Below are 16,735 nucleotides of genomic sequence, written 5' to 3'. Positions count from 1 at the left end.
CATTCCTGCAGGTATCTGATCAGACCAGACCTTCTGTCACCAGTGCCTAACCAGGCCGGCGGGCGCAAGCCCAGCGCAGGGCCGGCGGAGGGACACAGATTTGACACACAGGACAGCACTCATCTATAAACACAAGCACCACAGGCCACCAGCAGAACGAGAAGATGGGGACATTCTTATACAGTACATATGTGTTTGTGTACGGTTGAGAGAGAGAGATGAATACCTGTGCTGAGTGGACGGTGAGCTAACATACACTGTAAAAAGTGATCTAGTTTTCAGTTGCCTTCAATCAACTTTCATGTTAAATAGTCAATTAAACACAATTTTTTAAGCTTTCATTGAATCAGCTAATGGATTCTTTTCAAGAGCCAAAATAAGAATGACAATTAAATATATTTGTTTCATTTTGGAATGCAATTTTGGAATTTGAAGCTCGTTTCACATAGTCTAAAAAATGACTTATTTTCCATTAAAATATTCCATTAATATATGGTAACTGTAATTGTCACAATCATAATGGTCCTAAAAGTAGGCTTCATTTTTTATAATTTTTCTCTTAAGAACATGGTTAAAATAAATAAAAACAATATTGCCATGCCTGCTTATTATAAGCACTTTTGGATTTTTTTTTTTTTTTTTCAGTAAATGTTTCAGGCTCATGCTTTGCCCCAGTAGTACAATAAAGTGACTTCTAATATAACTTGTACAATCCTCACCAAACTACGTTAACTTAAGTTTAAGTATGATTCTGTAAATAACAGGAGGTAGAATGTTAAACTTTAAGGTTTATCTAATGTATCTTAAATGATCCTTTCACATGTAAAAGATAAAAGCTCTCAGTGTATAAAACAAAAGAGTCTGTACAAACCAAGAGTGATTTTTCAAGATGAAAACGCCATCTTTTAGGCACGGGTCATCCATAATTCTAATTCTTTTAACAGATTCTACACCACAATTTGTGTTTTTGTAGGTCAAGGAATGCTCATAGCTTTGATTCCCAGGGAAAAACACACATAGTGATAATAATTTACTTTAGATACACAGTAAGATTAAAATATATGATTGAATTTCCAGACAAAGCAACTGGGTTACAAACAGGGAACATTAAAACATAAACATAAAATAAAGTTTTAAAATACTCCTAGTTTATCGAATATTTACTGTCTACACTTTTTAATTCGTCAAGATTACACAAAACGAACAATATATCAGTCATATTAACAATGACAATTATTGTAACAATCGGATTAATAATAAAGCACTCCAAAGAATACAGATGGATTCCAAACTTTTGTATATTTAAGCAACAAATCACTTTTTACAGTGTAATCTAATCCTTATTTTCTTACTAAAGGACTTTCCAAAGCATGGACCTTTGGAAGAATTCATTTACATTTGATTTTGTGCGTCAAATTATTTTTGATGCCAGACAGCCGAGGCCACGTAAGTGCATTTATGATGTACCTTGTGTTAGTCTCTGTGCATGTGAATGTATGTTGAATAGCCAGCACTGCCAATCTTAACTTGGACCTCCAAAGGAACACGCTGCCATATGTCCATGGACAGAGTTTGATCTCTGTTGCTCTGTGTCATGTAGATTCAGTGTCTTGTCAGCCGCTCTGAGGACCAAGAAAGGCAGAGCTTGTACGTTTTGTGAATGTTTTCTACCGTTCAACTGTCTCTGGACTTGCATATTGCTTTGCAATCTGCCGAAAAGCATCTTATCAAATATCCATTGAACCAAATGATTGATCTACAATCTTTCTCATTCGTTTACCACGACATCTGTTGGTTATTCTCGGAGGAGGCTTTAGGAACAAGTCAAGTCATCATCTTTAAAGAAAATGTAATTCTTTCTGTAAAAAGTCTCTGTTTGATCTTTGCTTTGATAAGATCATCTGTTCAAGCTTTGGGTTTGTGAGTTTGTTTTATTCCCCCTTCAATTATTGAATGTTCAATGTTTCTGCCTGTTTTTGCCATTTTTCAGTATAATATCCTGTTGCTGGCATGCATGCTAAAGAACATGCATGTAAAGACCAAGGGTTTGTTCGTCCTGCCATGGAGTACAGGCGTGAGCGAGAATGTACCGTCCTGCAGCTCTGTGATGACGATGCACTTTTGCCTTGATTCAGTGCCATTCAAACACACGAGCATAATAAAATCAACCAAACCGATGACTTGTCTCTCATGCTTCCATGTGTGAATTCACCGAAGGGTTGCCAAGCACGTCAAACAAAGCATCTCACCCACGCACCCTTTTCCAAAAATTCAGTTTTCCAGAACAATGACCCGTTTTTCAAATGTAAATACTGTACGCAGCCTACACATTAATAGGGATATTTTTAGAGTTGAATCTGACCAGCTCACGCACTTTTCTCTTTAAATGAACTGAACTCATAATTTGGTAAACAGAGAGAATTACTCAGTATAATTAAACTGCAAACAGCACTCCAACACATGTTCCATTATTCTCACTGTTTCAGCGGTGAATGACACAGCTTTAAATAAAAGTCATGTTTTGATGTGTTGCAGTTACGGTTCTACTGGTGAAAAGGGTGCTCTAGGACACGTGTCAACCTCTAACCAGTTAAAAATACCTGCCTGGAAGTTTCTATCAATCCTGGAGACCGTGATTATCTGTGTGCTTAATTATGGTTTAAAGTTAAACTCTACAGGATAGTGGCCTTGTTTCAATTTCTTAATTATCCCTATGGTAAATGAATGGTTTCTGTCTAAAAACTGAAATAGATGATTGTAATTTTAAATACACATGAGAGTATGATCAGCATGCTTATTATCAATACAGTTTCTAGATTTTTGTTTACATTGTGAAGATGGTAGCTGATGCACTTGGACCATTTCATAAGGACGGAGAAGAAGAGAGCTGTGAAAAAAAAAATGGCCAGCTTGGTACTAGACCCTCCGGGGTCCAAGCTGCAGGGTCTGATCCTGTGAAGCCAGAGGCTACAAAACCAGGTCAAGAAACAGAAAGGGTCCCAATAACCAACAGAATACTGGCAGATGATGAATAACGCAGCAAGAGGCGAAGAATCAAGATCTTTCTTTGAAAAGCAATGGCAGGACTCAAATGGACTGTGCTTGGACAAAATCAGTCAAGTTCCAAAAAAAGAGGCCATTTCTTAATCACTGGAAGAAATAGAGGAAACCATGATTCTGCCGAATGCTGCCAAGTATTAACACCTAAAAGCTGCACAACAGAACTCAACAAAAGCAGCAAGAAGAAGAAACATCTTTGCCTTTTCTTGCATTATTGCAATGCTCTTCTTGGGTTTCCAAATCCACACTAAACAAACTGTTTACCATGAAAAGGTTTTTTTTTTTTTATAAATATACCATGCCACACTGTATTACATATGAAGGTTTTCTATTTAAGTTTTCACAGAGACTTCACCTTTATTTGAATAAGCAACCACTATGTCCCACCCATGTGTACTATCACTATTGTTGCAATAACAAGCAGTCACTTTAGTATTCGTGTTGATAGAATACAAAACTGTCATCTTGGTTTTATTGTTTCACCCTCTGATCATATCATTTATAATGTTCTCTGTCATACATGCTGCATGAGTACAATACCCCAGTGCAGTATGGGTGTGGAGTTAACTTGAGTTGTATAAAAAGCATAGGTGGGGCAGAGTAGGTGACAGAAGCTGACTAACACAATATGGCAGCAGTGAAAGCATGCAAAATCATGATGACTAGGGCCAACTGGGGCTTGGGTTTAGAAATGGTTAAGAAACTCCCTGAGAACACATGTTTGCTGCCTGATGTGACTCAGATGGGATAACGTCTGATCTAAGTCTAACACAAATATTGAAAAAAAGTGCTTACCAATTCCACACTTTGTTTAATCAGACAAAGATGTTGAATAAAGGCATGTATAACAAGTATAACAGGTAAAACATATATAATTTTTTTGTTGTAGGCCGAACAAAAAATAATATCGGTGAAAAGCAGCAATCAAAGGTGAGAGGAGGCCACAGAGTCACACGAAAGACATGCAGGAAATCAGTTTTCTGAGTCAGCCATCACAGAATGTAGCACTCATTATACAAACATGACTGCTGTGTAATACAATATGAAACAGATATTCCAAAAATTAACAGAATATTCAGCTAATTATTTGAATATTTGAATTTGAATATAGAACTGAAAGATGGAACTATACAAAAATAAACAAACTAGTAGCCTACTTATGGAACTGCAGTCCAGATTTTTATGTTTTGAATTCCTATAGAAAACAATATTTTAAAAGTAGGCTAGAGCTGGAAGGTCAAAATGCACTGATACACTGAGGATCGCGATCTATATAAATGGCCAAAAGACTGGCCTCTCCAGTGGAGCCAGTGGGCTGAGGACAGTCAAAAGAGCAAAGGGATCAGGAAGAGTCAGGTGAGCCGATACAGATTATATCAGCATTTGTGATTTTAATTTCTAAGCCAACAGTTCTGGTGATTTTATTGAAAGAGCTTCTGTGGTTATGTGCATCTTGCCTTCATAGAACACCCGCCCAGCAGCATGGGCTGACTTTTCTAAAAATGGACTTTGCTTCAGTCTGCAAAGCTGCAATAAAGTCGTTGTCGGCCTCTACTCTTACCCCTGACACAGTATATCTGATATAAAAACTACAGCTTTTTGGAAAGCATCCAAGCATTAATATTCTTTATAGAATCCTGCCAATGTGTTTGTTTAATATGTGGGGTGCGGAGTCAACTCTGCTCCATATCAAAGTCCATTTAAGGGTATTCTATTGTCTTTGTCCATATAAACTGCACTATTTGGTCGACAGCCATTGTTGTCACCACTGAGCTCCTAGTTTTACTTTTCAAATAGCATATCACCATATTTGTTCAGAACAGATCTGATGTTGCTGATCCTTGCATAATCATAAAGGGTTCTCAACTGGGGAAGATCAGCTTGAACTTGCTTGTAAATAACACTGCCGTGTTGCCACCAAAATCTATGCTGATCGCCACTGTTAAGGACATGATCTATGCCTTCAACACCAGCATGACTGGAGCTATATACCACTATAGAGTTAAAAGCAGATGAGATCCTCTGTATTTCCATTGACCCAGGATGTGTGAGAACTGACAATGGGGGAGATACAGTAAATCTAGATTTTCATATGCATCTCTGACTTAATTAAACCCCAGTTGAGATATTATTGAAACTGTCAGCATGACTTTAATCCATTCTAGTAACTATAATTTAGTTTGGGGCCAATTTACCCCTTGCAAATACACACTGGAGAAAAACATTACAAATGAGACTATAAACAACTGCCGGGAGTGTACTTCTGTAGTGTTTCTACCAATACAGAGAATCTTAGCATTTAAAATGCATTGCATCAATTTATCCTGGGGGACTATGAGAACCCAAAAGAGAATACACAATTTGTTTATTGAGGACATTTGAAAAGTTTATAATCAGGTTTATAATCATTTCTAATAAGGTAGAGTTATAAAGTTGCAGTGTGAAGATTTAGTGTGAAGAATGTTTTTCATTCAAATGACCCAGGAGTCCCAAAACCCAAACAGAATCACAAAAGATTGTCTCTCCTGGACAATAATACACTATTTTAATTGTGTGTGATTCAATGGTTATTCACTAGAAACTAAAAAGTGTGGTGGTGGGGGTGTTGTGTGTCATTGACAGTCTTACTGAGAAACAGCACGCTGTTTAGCAGACACATTTTTTACATTTGTTTTATAAAATGTATTTATTTCATAAAAATCACAGAGGCCTTTGGCCCTCATAACACAGGTTATATTTAACGCTCTAATAGAAAGTGACACATTTTGAGGTCAAGAACAATCTCCAACATTTACTCTTCATTACTGTCAAGTTTAACTAAATTTAAGAGGTCATCTTGGGCCTGAGGCTTTGGAGAACCCTGGCCTAGTCCGCCATGTATTCCTTTCAGTTATGTATAATATGCAATATATATAGTCCTGTCTGTTCTGCAAACAATGCAGTGTTTCACTTGACCGAGGTCACCACCAAGAGGCTGATAACGGTACTGCTGTTCCTCATGGCTTCTCCAGCTCAGACTATCACTGATGTGGGCAAAAGCCTTGTTTTTCACATTCAGTGACATAAACTTCATCATATATAAACAGAGGGTTTTTTTTTTTTTTTAGATTCAACATGTTCTGCTTAGAATAATTCTCTGAAACGACAATCAACAATGCAGAGAAAATATAGATTGAGCCAACGAAAACCAGAAACTTTCCCTTTCCCTAAACTATTTATTTATTAATGATGGTTGTGGTGGACAACACACCAAATCATGGCAGCAGTATCTAGGATAGCTGCATACTTCTGACTGACAGCTTTGTATTTACAGTCGGGAAATTCAGTTTTAGTGTTTGTCGTGTCTTTTGTTTTCTGTACGACCTTGCACAGGCTGCTGCTGCGCTTTAATTTCAAGCTACAACTTTCCACAGGCAGTCACTATTAATAATCGAACTGACCGCATTCCTTTACTCTGTTAGCATCTGTTGTTTACATGAGCTATCTGTGAGCTATCCTCTGAAGACAGACAGACACAGTGGGTATGGCCTCAGGCCTCCAGGAGGTGTTTACGCAACATAATACAACATAACACTCCAGAAGGGGGAATGAAATGTCCGGGTGGATTATCCAAAATAAAAGTGGGGCACGGTGTCCTCGCGGTGAGTTCCCTGCGAGTGAATGAGAGGAAGTGAAGAAGAAATGGTACAGAGACGGCTCAGCTCTCAGCCATTAGTTATGGTTTTATTGAATTTGGACTGAACTTTATTAAAACAATTCATTTGCAAATAGTTAAATTGAGAATGCTGCACCAATACAAAAGAAGTTATAAGAAGATATGACTCCTCCATCATTCATTTGGTCTTCTGGTCCATTATATTGTCACAGGACAGTCCGGCAGTAACTATATAGAGTAAACAGAATTGACAAGTTCATCTCCATTAATGAAAAGATGTGTGTGGTCATGGAAAAACTATCCTCTTCTGGGATCAGCACTGTGCCACAAAGATTCTGGTAAAGGGCGTCCATTAAAGTGATGGGGTGGAGCTAAATATGGGGGATGCAATCTTTCTGCCACATCCTCAATTGCAGCATATTACATAATGTAGCAGTGGCATTGAGTTACACATGCGTTTACATAGCCTACACACAAAACACTTTTTCATGCAGACAGAGTAGAAGCAGCCTTTAGCAGAACATGGCAGTAGTGAAAGCTTGCAAAATCTTGATCACTGGAGCTAACCGGGGTCTAGGCTTGGAAATTGTTAAGCAGCTGTCTGAGAACTCTTTTCCCAAACAGCATATCTTTGCTACCTGTCGTGACCCAGACGGGCCGAAGTCTGAGGTGAGTTATGCATAACTAACACAAACAGAAATACATCGGGAGAAATTATAATGTGCCTTGTTTAATTATGCATTATTTCTTCATAAAGGCATTGAGAGAACTGGTGAAAAAACATCCAAGTGCTATAACTATCATACGTCTTGGTAAATGTGCATGTGTCCTATTTTTTTATTTAAAATTTCCTTGTATATATATATATATATATATATAATATATATATATATATATATATATATATTTTTTTTTTCTTTTGAGAATTTCAAATATATTTTTCGATGTTTCTTGAATACCATTTCATTGCTCGATACTTTAGCACTAATATTTGTTGTTCATTTTAGATGCTGATGATCCGTCCAGTGTCAAAGATTCTGCAAAGAAAGTGGGATCTCTTCTGGGAAACAGTGGTTTGAACCTGCTTGTGAATAATGCTGGAATTGTGGCAAATGGCACCATTCAGACCAGTAGTGTTGAAGACATGAAAAACACCTTCAACACCAACGTGATAGGACCCTTATTAATCATTAGGGTAATGTGATGCATCATTAAGAGCTACAAAATAAATAATAATAAACTGATCAGACCAGCAAGTCCAAAAACACACTGCTGTGACATTATTAAAGTATGCTACCGCTTTCTCGATCAGTGTTGATTTTGATTATTGCACTGATTAGGCAACACGTTTCTGTTTATTAATGAATCACAACATTCCCGTCAATCAGTCAATGGCTATTCGAGACTATTTCTACAATAGTGAAATGACAGATGAGTCATTTTAACACTCATTTATGTGTCAAAATTACGTACATAATTATTTTATTTATTTTTTTTGTAGGAATATCTACCGTATCTACAAATGGCAGCAAAAGCGAGCGGGACTCCAGGAATGTCGAGTAATAAAGCAGCTGTCATCAACATCTCCTCTGTGGCGGGATCCATGACCAGAATGCCTTCCATATACAGTCACTTCCCAACGTTGCCATATGGAGTGAGCAAGGTACACCAATGTAATGCTAAGGCACTAGATAAAGCCTAACTCCACTCAATGCATGTCTAAACAGCATTGAATGCACAATGAGCTGATGAACACCTCAAATGTTATGTTTACCTATCAGGCAGGTTTTAACATGCTGACTGTGTTAGCTGCGGAAGAGTTTAAGGCGGATGAGATCCTCTGCATGGCCCTTCACCCGGGATGGGTGAAAACTGAACTGGGTGGAGATGATGTGAGTGTTGATCTCTCAAGTCACGCTCTGTTGCACCATGTGCTTTTGATTTCCAGTTTCAAAACACACTTCTTTCATTGCCATACAAACGTTCTTTAGACCACACCTTTAAGTGTGTCTTTGTGAAGTTTTAGTCATACCTTTATGACTATGCCAGGTGGAAAATTATTTTGATATTCAAAACAGTTTGCATGAAATGAGAAAGTTACTAGCCAAAATGGGCAGAAGTTTTTTTTTTAGCTCAACTAAAGCTTCATGCATTATATATATATATATATATATATATATATATATATATATATATATATATATATATATATATATATATATATATATATTTTTTTTTTTTTTTTTTTTTTTTTTTTTTTTTAATGATTTTGCATGCTAAAATAAAGTTTTCTGTTTGCTTAAGGCACATTGCCCTGAGAATAATGTAAATTTGATGATATCATCACCTACTGGCCAAAAGTTATAAAGCCATGAATCTCATAGTGTTAAAACTAGTTTTCCTTCATTTGCTGAGAGTGATATGACCCCACAAAACCATTCAAAACATGCCTTGAACTGGTTTGGTTATGCTTTAATTGCAGCTTGCAGCAACATTTTATATATATATTGTTAGTATGCTAATAAATACATGTTTTTATTTCCACTAGGCAACACTTGAATCAAAAGATAGTGTGGAGGGGATGCTGCGTGTGATTGGCAGCCTCACTGAGAAGCATCATGGAGGATTCCTGGACTACACTGGAGAAACTGTGACCTGGTGAACAAGTTCAAGGTCACTTTTTAATAGAAGGGCATACCAAATCATAAGCACTTAGGGATAAGTTAAAGGTCACAAGGGATACTTCACCCAATAAGGAAAACCTCATGCAAGTTTGAAGGGTAGAGTATATCTTTAATTTCAGGCCTCAAGGGTTTATGGGAGACAAGTGATAATTTTATACTTTTTATACAATAAAACACTCAATGAAGCACTACTGTCTCTTTTTTACTGTATATGTTGCATGACTCTGATTAGCAATAGCATGCACAGATGAAGTTCAGATTCAGTTAGGTAAGTTAAATAAAACCCATCTGTTGTGCAGTATGTATAACAGGTATAAAACATAAATCTTAGAGAAAGCAGCAGCTAGGCTGAACAAAAATACAAATAGGTGAAAGATGAGAATAGGTCACAGAGTGATAATCAACCATCTCAGAATTTAGCACTCATTATACATACATGCATATAAACATATATACCTTTCTTTTTTGTTTTCAACAAAAGCTATTGAATTGAATTAAATTAAATTGCTATTAAACAGTTTACTTAAACTGAAATGATGTGGACTGATGGTTTCAACAGAAGGATATTGATTAAAAACCTCAAGCTCGTGTCTTGAAAGGTTGACATAATTGCTAGAAATCAATTTCTTGACCGGGTAGTTTTTGCTTCTGCTTTATTAAGCTTTCAATAACTGAACTAGCAGCATTAATCTACTGCTACAGGTCAAGCTGAAATAAAGCATAGCTCCACTCGATCTACATCCGTTCACAATTACATTTTTTTTCTCTCTTAAGACAGACGTCACGTTTATGTAACATAATATAAACATAACTAGACCAAAAAAGGGAATGAAACGAGGAAAGTATCCAAAATAAAGTGGGGTGCGGTTTCCTTGTGGTGAGATGGATCAAGAGATTCCACTCCTCAGAAACAAGATGTTATTTGGACATGTGCCGGCATGTATATTTACGTTGAATATAAAGAGAATATGATGTTGGTTGCAAGAGACAGAAGAGTAAAAGGCAGTCGCACACGGTATAAAAAGCGCAGAGCTGTTTAAAATCCTGAGTCAAATCCACACAATGTTAATGTACATGATGACTTCACCCTTGGCTGGAAGAGAGTAAAGGCTTTTTTTCTATAATAGCTTATGCAACATTTTTCTGCAGTCAATCAGAATTTTTCCACGATGGAAAAAATTAATATAAAAAATAGTAAATTATGTTTATTCAAAGCAAACAGGTTTTCTGTAGGCTATGGTTTGGGACATAAAATATCGTTAGGTCAGAATGAATGTATAAGTCTATGGAAATTCACAGAAACAAATGTGTGTGTTGTTGTTGTTTTTACAGCAAATTTGATAATGCTCTTTAGTTTCATTTTTTGAAGTAAACTTTTTGCCTTTAATATGATTAGATTGTAAACTGTTGCCTTGCACGGTGCATGGTGTTTATTGTCCAGTGTGCATAACAGCTCATTTAAAAATGGTTTACCATCGGGTTTAGGTTTCCTGTACAAACTCCACGAAAGTTGAGACACAGTTAGTAGTTATAGTTGCTTCATTGAGACTGTTCCATATAGCCTTATAGAGGCAGTTTTAACATTAAGTGACGTGAGTGTGCAGTGGCATATGCCACTATGCTCAGTGACACTTCCGGTGGCACGTGCCAGTGGACATTAGCAGCTGTCACTAAAAGCTGCCGCTGGGTGTCGCTGCATAATGTAGATTCATTGCGTGACGCACGCACTTAATGGCAGAAAGATATTGAATTAATCAACAGTATGTTACTGTCAAACATACGACTTATTACATCACGGAGACTTATTACATCACGGAGTTCATTTGTACGACAAATATTGAGTTCCTATATTGGGATTCTAACATGCTTTATAAAAACTTACACCAACCATTCAGAAGTGTGCTTGACCTTGAAGTCTGTAATAAAATGTAACTGTGTCAGGTAACAGTCTGCAACGTAATTTAAGTCTATGCTATATTAAACAAAGTTTGTCCTTATTAACGTGTCTTCAGAAAGTCAAATGCTTTGACAAAACATTCAGGCATCTCCAGAAGTCAGAAGCCACTGAAAACCGGAAGTGTCAGTATGCATAGTGGCATGTGCCAATGGCTTCTGGGATCAGATGTCATGTCACATAATGTTCAAACTGCTGTTATCTTAATGTTTAGCTATTGTGGGTTTTAGTAAATAATATAGACATCTAACAAACTGAAGTCGTGGTTACGTAAATCATCGTTTCTACCTCTAATCAGCACAGGCTCCTTTGTGACAGAGAGGAAGTGAGCTGAAACGAATTCTGCAGCGCGATCCCAGAGGAGAGACTCGATCATTTTTGTGACTACACATGCCCAGCATCCTTTCGGTAATAATGAACGACATGAGTTGGGAATTGAACTGATGTATTTGCGTTATCACGATTTCAAAATCCGGGGTATGGTCAATGTTTGCGTATACGAAAAACTTGGCTGATGTAACATTCTGAACATTCGCGCAACTTATGCATGGGCATGACAGATTTTTAGTGACTGGGAGCTCTTGCATGATGTATATAGCCTAATCCATTTTGAATCAACGTTTTGGCTTTTATACTGCTGTAGGACAATGCAACATGCTGCAAATGTGCGATTCACTAAACTGCAAGAATTGACTACCAGACGGGACAATATAATGTGTTAAAATCAAGGCCAGCACTTCTAATTTCAGATGATAGTTTCTGTATGTGACATGTGACACCGGGCGAAGGGCAACGATCAAAAAGTGTCTGGGTGGCGCTAAAATATGGGAAAGCGATCTTTCTGTCACAGTCGCAGCTTAAAGCAAAACGCATATTGCGTAATGTTATAGGGGCGTTACATTCCCTTGGTTGCACATACAAACCAGTTTTAAAGGCAGCCAGATCGAAGCAGCTTGTCAGAACATGGCAGCAGTAAAAGCATGCAATATCTTGATCACCGGAGCCAACCGGGGTTTGGGCTTAGAAACCGTTAAACAACTCACAGAGGACTCTTGGCCAAAACGTCGTATTTTTGCTACCTGCCGTGACCCAGATGGGCCAAAGTCTGAGGTGAGTTGTAAATAACTAAAATATATAGCTACTGAAAATAGAAACACCAGGAAAAATCCAAATGTGCCTTGCTTAATTTATATTATCTTTCTCAAGGCATTAAGAGAACTGGCAAAACAGCATCCAAGTGTGATCACCATCATACGTCTTGGTAAATGTGCATGTGTCCTCCTTTGTGCATTTAAAACGCAACATAATATTTAACTGGAAACGATGTAGATGTCACTGATTTCTTATTGAGATTCGATAATATTATTATAGAGACAAGATAAATTTTTTAATAGAACTACAGAACTGCTATTTGTTCTATTACTTCTAGATGCTGATGATCCATCCAGTGTCAAAGAGTCTGCAGAGAAAGTGGGATCTCTTCTGGGAAACAGTGGTTTGAACCTGCTTGTGAATAATGCTGGAATTGTGGCAAAGGGCACCATTCAGACCAGCAGTCCTGAAGACATGAAAAACACCTTCAACACCAACGTGATAGGACCCTTATTAGTCATTAAGGTAAGGTAAAATATATAAATCATAGTTAAGATTTCTGAAACAAAAAAAAAATTAAACGGGTTTGTGCAGTGGCATTCTGTCTAAACATCTAGGCTTGGCCTTTTACTATTGTAAAGAGACTACTAAAATTAGTGCTTTTGAGGAAGAACTAATCACTAGATATGACAGGATTTGCAAGGTTCATAGAATTGTACAAAAATAAAAACTTAAACCAGGTTAACTGGACACTGCAGCACCATTGTTATTTCTCTTTTTTTGTGTGTGTAGGAGTACCTACCATATCTACAAGCAGCGGCCAAAGCCAGCGGGACACCAGGCATGTCCTGTAATAAAGCAGCTGTCATCAATATCTCCACTATGGGGGGATCCATCAGCAAAATGCCTTCCTTATACGAACAATTTCCAGTGTTGCCATATTGTGTTAGTAAGGTACACATGTATTGGCACTGTTAAACTAGATCTTATTCATTGCCCGTGAAGTATTGATGGCTTGAGCTGATGTATAACTCAAATGTTATGTTTACCTATCAGGCAGGTTTAAACATGCTGACTGTGTTAGCTGCTGAGGAGTTAAAGGCTGATGAAATCCTCTGCATGGCCCTTCACCCAGGATGGGTGAAAACTGATATGGGTGGAGAAAAAGTGAGTGTAGATTTAGATTTATAAGTCAATTTTGAAACCTATCAAAATGAGCTTATAACTACAAAATGTTTGAAATCTTTGAAACACTTGCAACCAACAACAAAAGTGCAAAATGTCATTTATGACGCATAACCCCAATTTCCAAAAAAGGTTGTAACATCTTGTAAATATAAATAAAAACAGAATGCAGTGATTTGATTTGCAAATCTCATAAATCCATATTTTACTCAAAATAGAACATAAAAACGTCAAATGTTTCAACTGAGCAAATGTACCATTTTAGGGGGGAAATATGGTAATTTGAATTTGATGGCCGAAAAACGTTTCAAAAAAGTTGGAACGGGGCACCAAAAGGCTGGAAAAGTAAGTGTTACTAAAAATAAAATATCATGATTGTGCATAAAATGTGTATCTGAGAGGCAGAATCTCTCAGAATTGAAGAGGCACTGGTTCACCAATCTGCCAAAAACATTCCTCTACAAACTGGAAAAATTTCAGAATGATGTTCCTCATTGTAAAATTGTTAAGATTTTAAATGTTGCATCATTTACAGTACGTGATGTTATCTAAAGAATCTGGAGAAATCTTTGTGCGCAAGGGACAAGGGCAGAAATCAAGGTAGACCTTTGACCAGTTGAAAAGATTCGGAAACATCATGAAATGTCAAATATGAGCAGAAAGACACATGACTGTTGAGAAGCTAGATTTGTCAGTCACAAATGGGACAGAGTTCCTCTCCCAAAACTCCAGAAGCTGTTCTGCTCAGTTCCCAGACGTCTACGGACTGACGTGAGATAACGTGATTTGCAAATCATTGCATTCTATTTTATTTACATTTTACACAGTGTCCCAATTTTTTTTGGAATTGGGGTTGTTCTGTAGCTATTAACCAGATTAAGATGAATTATTTAGCTATTATCCTATTGAACAAGGTGTTTTAGTCACAAACTCATGCAATGGTGTTCATTAAAACAAATTAAATTATTTTAATGCCTCTGGTTCTTTCGATTTCCACCATTTTAAATTCTGTCAATTTTAATTTAAATTTTTTTTTGAAGCAGCTACAACTTTCGCTTGTTTTTTTGCTTTCATAAGATTTAAAATGTGGGTTGTTAGATGCCTTTAAATGCTCTCCAACCATGTTCAACATTACGTAGTACTGAACATAGTGTCACACTGGCAGTGTCAATTGCTGCTTCAGCAATATTTTTTATTTAGCATTTTAATTAACTATATGTATGTTTATGTTTTCACTAGGCACCACTTGAACCAAAAGAAAGTGTGGAGGGGATGCTGCGTGTCATTGGGAGCCTCACTGAGAAGCATCACGGAGGATTCCTGGACTACACTGGAGAAACAATTCCCTGGTAAACCAGAAGAACAAAATCACTTCTATACGAGAGGACTTGAAAGGGCCTGTACTGATCTAATCTGCCCTGTTTATTCTATTAATCATAAAATGGCATACTTAACCCTTTCGCGCATGAGTTTAAAATATTCTAGCTGAGCCTCCAGCGTGAGTTTCTTAGGCGACTGTTATTTTAGAATGTACCACTTTATTGTTTCCATTGCTTTTATTTCGTTTTTCTTGTTTTATCCAAAATATTTGCAAACATACTATATTATCATGCTATATCATGAAAGGCAATCAATTATGTCTTGAGGTTTAACGCATCTCGACAAAAGTTCATAATCGGTCCAGTCAGACCTGAACGTCCATAAAACTTTTTAAATCACATGTACATCACAAACAAGAACGCAATATTTGATGACATAAAGAAATAAAGAACCATGTTCTGATTTGGCACATTTTATTGTTATTGAACAGTTATGCATCTGTTAACCAAACTAAAATACCAATTACACAATACTGAATTATTATATAATTATATATTTTCACCCAAAATGGAAATTCTGTCTTTTACTCACCCTCATGTTTCAAACCTGCATACCTTTCTATGTTCTGCTGAACACAAAGATATTTGGAAGAACGTTTGTAACCAAGCAGGTCTCACAACCCATGAACTACCATTTTAGGAAAAATGATCTGCTTGGTTTGGTTTGCTGGGAAGGATCATTATTGCCTTTTTTCATAGACATCAGCATGTATTTTACAAACTGTGAATGTATGGTTTTGCTAGTACTTATGTGTATTTAAATGTCTGAAACCTCAATAAGCATTACATGGTTGAAAACACTGAATATTTGTGATAATATGACAAGCGCATATGACAATCATAAAGGACTTAACCCCACACATTTATGACATACATATAACAACTTTGTATCAAATGAAATGTTATTCAATAAAACAGTTAATGAAGAAATAAAGCAGTACTGTCTTTTTGCCGATCAATTACACACAGAGAAAATAATTTATAGGGTGGAAAGGGACTCTCATGTGGACTCTCAGGTGTGGATCAGGCTGCAGGATTGCTGAATGACTAAACTAACATTACCAGCATGATGGTGCAAACATGTACATTTTCTTTCCTATTACCTCCCACTGCTGCTGAAAAGATTTAATAACAGTAACGGCTTATGATTCACTTTGTGTGTCAGAATGTTCAAATATTGAACTTATTATTTTAAAAAACTAAGTCATACAAGTGTACAGTATGTGTACGTCATTCATTTATTACCTCACATTTATATTGGTACTGGCATTAAATTCCACAGTTTGTGGGTAAATGGATTTACCATTGAGATAAATTCAACACGCATGCTTTTATTTGTGCATGTAACCTGGCTTTGTAACTTTGTCTGCTTTTTTACTAACCACCAGATGGCTCTCTTTTTGAGACTCTCATAGCTTTGACTCTTTTCTCGGATCAATCAGGGGTTGTTTTCCAAGACAGAGAACACTGAAGCAAGCATTCATGCATAGTTCTTGAATTTATGGCCCGACATAGGACTATACATTTGTCTTGCCAATATGCGAGAGGTTGCATTTCCTCAGAGGGACCACAAAGTAGCCTTTAAAATAGCTTTTAAAAATAATTGAAAAAATGTAAAAATGGCCTATAATAGAAATAATCAGATTCTAAATGTGTTATTTACAAATAATAAATGTGAGGAAATTTCATTTCAGCTATGCAGGAGTTGTGCATATGTATACCAGGC

General features: G+C 36.8%; 3 protein-coding genes across 3 annotated transcripts in view; all 3 read left to right on the top strand.

The window, feature by feature from the left end:
* The window catches only part of LOC113067688 (potassium channel subfamily T member 2-like), a 62,077-nt gene extending 59,902 nt beyond the window's left edge, over nt 1–2,175 (top strand). Inside the window, exon 30 of the mRNA XM_026240082.1 lies at nt 12–2,175. Coding sequence (XP_026095867.1) covers nt 12–129 — 118 coding nt within the window. The 3' untranslated portion in view covers nt 130–2,175. The remainder of the gene's footprint in view (nt 1–11) is intronic.
* A 4,953-nt stretch (nt 2,176–7,128) lies between these two features.
* On the top strand, nt 7,129–9,586 carry LOC113067685 (C-factor-like). The gene is made up of 6 exons (XM_026240080.1): nt 7,129–7,384; nt 7,473–7,527; nt 7,723–7,910; nt 8,217–8,378; nt 8,497–8,607; nt 9,264–9,586. The coding sequence occupies exons 1-6, from the start codon at nt 7,238–7,240 to the stop codon at nt 9,375–9,377; spliced, it is 777 nt and encodes a 258-aa protein (XP_026095865.1). The 5' UTR covers nt 7,129–7,237; the 3' UTR covers nt 9,378–9,586.
* A 1,904-nt stretch (nt 9,587–11,490) lies between these two features.
* Nucleotides 11,491–15,943, top strand: LOC113067684 (C-factor). The gene is made up of 6 exons (XM_026240079.1): nt 11,491–12,463; nt 12,560–12,614; nt 12,783–12,970; nt 13,238–13,399; nt 13,502–13,612; nt 14,870–15,943. The coding sequence occupies exons 1-6, from the start codon at nt 12,317–12,319 to the stop codon at nt 14,981–14,983; spliced, it is 777 nt and encodes a 258-aa protein (XP_026095864.1). The 5' UTR covers nt 11,491–12,316; the 3' UTR covers nt 14,984–15,943.
* The last annotated feature ends 792 nt before the right edge of the window (nt 15,944–16,735 follow it).

Source organism: Carassius auratus, linkage group LG28B (genome assembly GCF_003368295.1).
Source record: "Carassius auratus strain Wakin linkage group LG28B, ASM336829v1, whole genome shotgun sequence".
Taxonomy (NCBI): Eukaryota; Metazoa; Chordata; class Actinopteri; order Cypriniformes; family Cyprinidae; genus Carassius; species Carassius auratus.
The sequence above is the reverse complement of the archived record's forward strand: the minus strand, read 5'-3'. Positions and strand labels throughout refer to the sequence as shown.

Excerpts from the sequence above, each read along its gene's own strand:
- LOC113067685 (XM_026240080.1), top strand. The coding sequence starts at position 7,238 with ATGGCAGTAGTGAAAGCTTGCAAAATCTTGATCACTGGAGCTAACCGG. Across the intron at positions 7,528-7,722 it reads TATAACTATCATACGTCTTG|ATGCTGATGATCCGTCCAGT; the intron begins GTAAATGTGCAT and ends TGTTCATTTTAG. Across the intron at positions 8,608-9,263 it reads CTGAACTGGGTGGAGATGAT|GCAACACTTGAATCAAAAGA; the intron begins GTGAGTGTTGAT and ends TATTTCCACTAG.
- LOC113067684 (XM_026240079.1), top strand. The coding sequence starts at position 12,317 with ATGGCAGCAGTAAAAGCATGCAATATCTTGATCACCGGAGCCAACCGG. Across the intron at positions 13,400-13,501 it reads TGCCATATTGTGTTAGTAAG|GCAGGTTTAAACATGCTGAC; the intron begins GTACACATGTAT and ends TTTACCTATCAG. Across the intron at positions 13,613-14,869 it reads CTGATATGGGTGGAGAAAAA|GCACCACTTGAACCAAAAGA; the intron begins GTGAGTGTAGAT and ends TGTTTTCACTAG.